Source organism: Anopheles cruzii, chromosome 3 (genome assembly GCF_943734635.1).
Source record: "Anopheles cruzii chromosome 3, idAnoCruzAS_RS32_06, whole genome shotgun sequence".
Lineage (NCBI taxonomy): Eukaryota > Metazoa > Arthropoda > Insecta > Diptera > Culicidae > Anopheles > Anopheles cruzii.
In genome coordinates this window covers 80,109,918-80,111,281 of record NC_069145.1, presented here as the reverse complement: position 1 = coordinate 80,111,281, position 1,364 = coordinate 80,109,918, and the positions used below count along the sequence as shown (strand labels likewise).

Here is a 1,364-nt window from a genome sequence, read left to right as displayed (position 1 = left end):
AAACGCTAACAAATTGAACCATCACATTAACGAAACAGCTTATTTGCTTATCGGATTCATCGGAAAGCCATCAATTTGGTGGTCTGAGCACATTTTCCAATAAATATCTTATCCCTTCCCACACTGTAGCAACCATTGGGTAACTTTGTGTTATTTTTCCTATTTTGAAAAGAAATCACTTTTGAGAAGGACGCAGCGAAGCATCGCAGTGAGCTGTGACGCAAGAAATCGAAGTGAAGATGACAGACCCAACGGGACTATCGGGAGTGGATAAAATAACTCTGTTCAGCGCCTGGGGACTCATTCGGAAGGACTTGGACATTCACGGTCGAAACATATTGCTGCTGTGCGGGAGCTGCGCAGATTGTTTTTGTCTCGAAGAGTTCCAGTATCGCAGACTACAATCTGGATTTTATATATTTTCAGCCTTTTCCAACAACACCCCGAATACTTGGCGTACTTCGATTTCTCCGATGACACTACGGCCCTGTCGCTGGTGGACAACAAATCCCTGTTCAGCCAGTCGATTCTGGCAATCAAAACGTTCGGTGCCCTCATCGAGTACGGCCTGGAGGATGCGGTGTTGTTTCACGAAACACTGCGAAAGGTGGGCCGTTGGCACGGTAACATACAGGCGCGCGATGTGCTGATCATTGGGAATGTTTTGTTGGCCTATCTTAAGCAGGCGCTAGGTCGCCAAGCCCCGACAACACTGGATGAAGCTTTTCGCAACCTTTTCGTCACCATCTCGAACCGCTTTCCAACGCGCGCGGAAGCCAGTAGTGCTTCAGACCCCATTTAAACTGTTCGTTCTTTTGCAACTGGCGGTTGCAGTGAAACGATTTGGGAAATTTTTTGGCCTCCTCCGTAATAAATTGCAACGGCTCATGTTGAACCGTTAGTAGAACGCTCCCTGTTTTCAGAATCGAGCTGGCCAGTATCGATGACGGGTTGGAAACCTCCTCTTCCCAAGAATTTCAACAAACAAAGGTCACCTGAGTTGAGTTTCATGTTCGGTGATAGCGAGCCGAATTCTACGAAACACCCTTAAAATACTAACGATCCAATTAAGAGAGCACTTGGTGAAGTGTTCTGCGCAACGTGTACTTTTTTTTCTGGGTAGTATAAATTGTTTTATGTTACAATTTTTTAACTCGAGTGCTACACAAAATGAATAATTAGTTTGTAGAATGGCAAAATCTTTAGACAGCAAAGTCTTGCGTATAAAGTGAATCTAATTAATTCCTATGAAAAAGAAGGAGCCCTCTCTCGCAGTACTCAGCTTATGGAAACACAGAAAAAGATGATTGATGAAGAGTTTTGTAAAATCAAAGCTGAAAAAAAAGGAGTTAAATACTTCTGCA

At 43.8% G+C, this 1,364-nt stretch overlaps 1 protein-coding gene across 1 annotated transcript; it reads left to right on the top strand.

Moving 5' to 3' along the window:
* Positions 1-239: 239 nt before the first annotated feature.
* On the top strand, positions 240-802 carry LOC128271098 (myoglobin-like). The gene is made up of 2 exons (XM_053008535.1): positions 240-346; positions 427-802. The coding sequence occupies exons 1-2, from the start codon at positions 240-242 to the stop codon at positions 800-802; spliced, it is 483 nt and encodes a 160-aa protein (XP_052864495.1).
* The last annotated feature ends 562 nt before the right edge of the window (positions 803-1,364 follow it).

What these genes read in the sequence shown, in the direction of transcription:
- LOC128271098 (XM_053008535.1), top strand. Translation starts at nt 240, where the DNA reads ATGACAGACCCAACGGGACTATCGGGAGTGGATAAAATAACTCTGTTC. An exon ending in GGTCGAAACATATTGCTGCT is followed by an intron (nt 347 to 426) that starts GTGCGGGAGCTG and finishes ATATATTTTCAG; the next exon opens with CCTTTTCCAACAACACCCCG.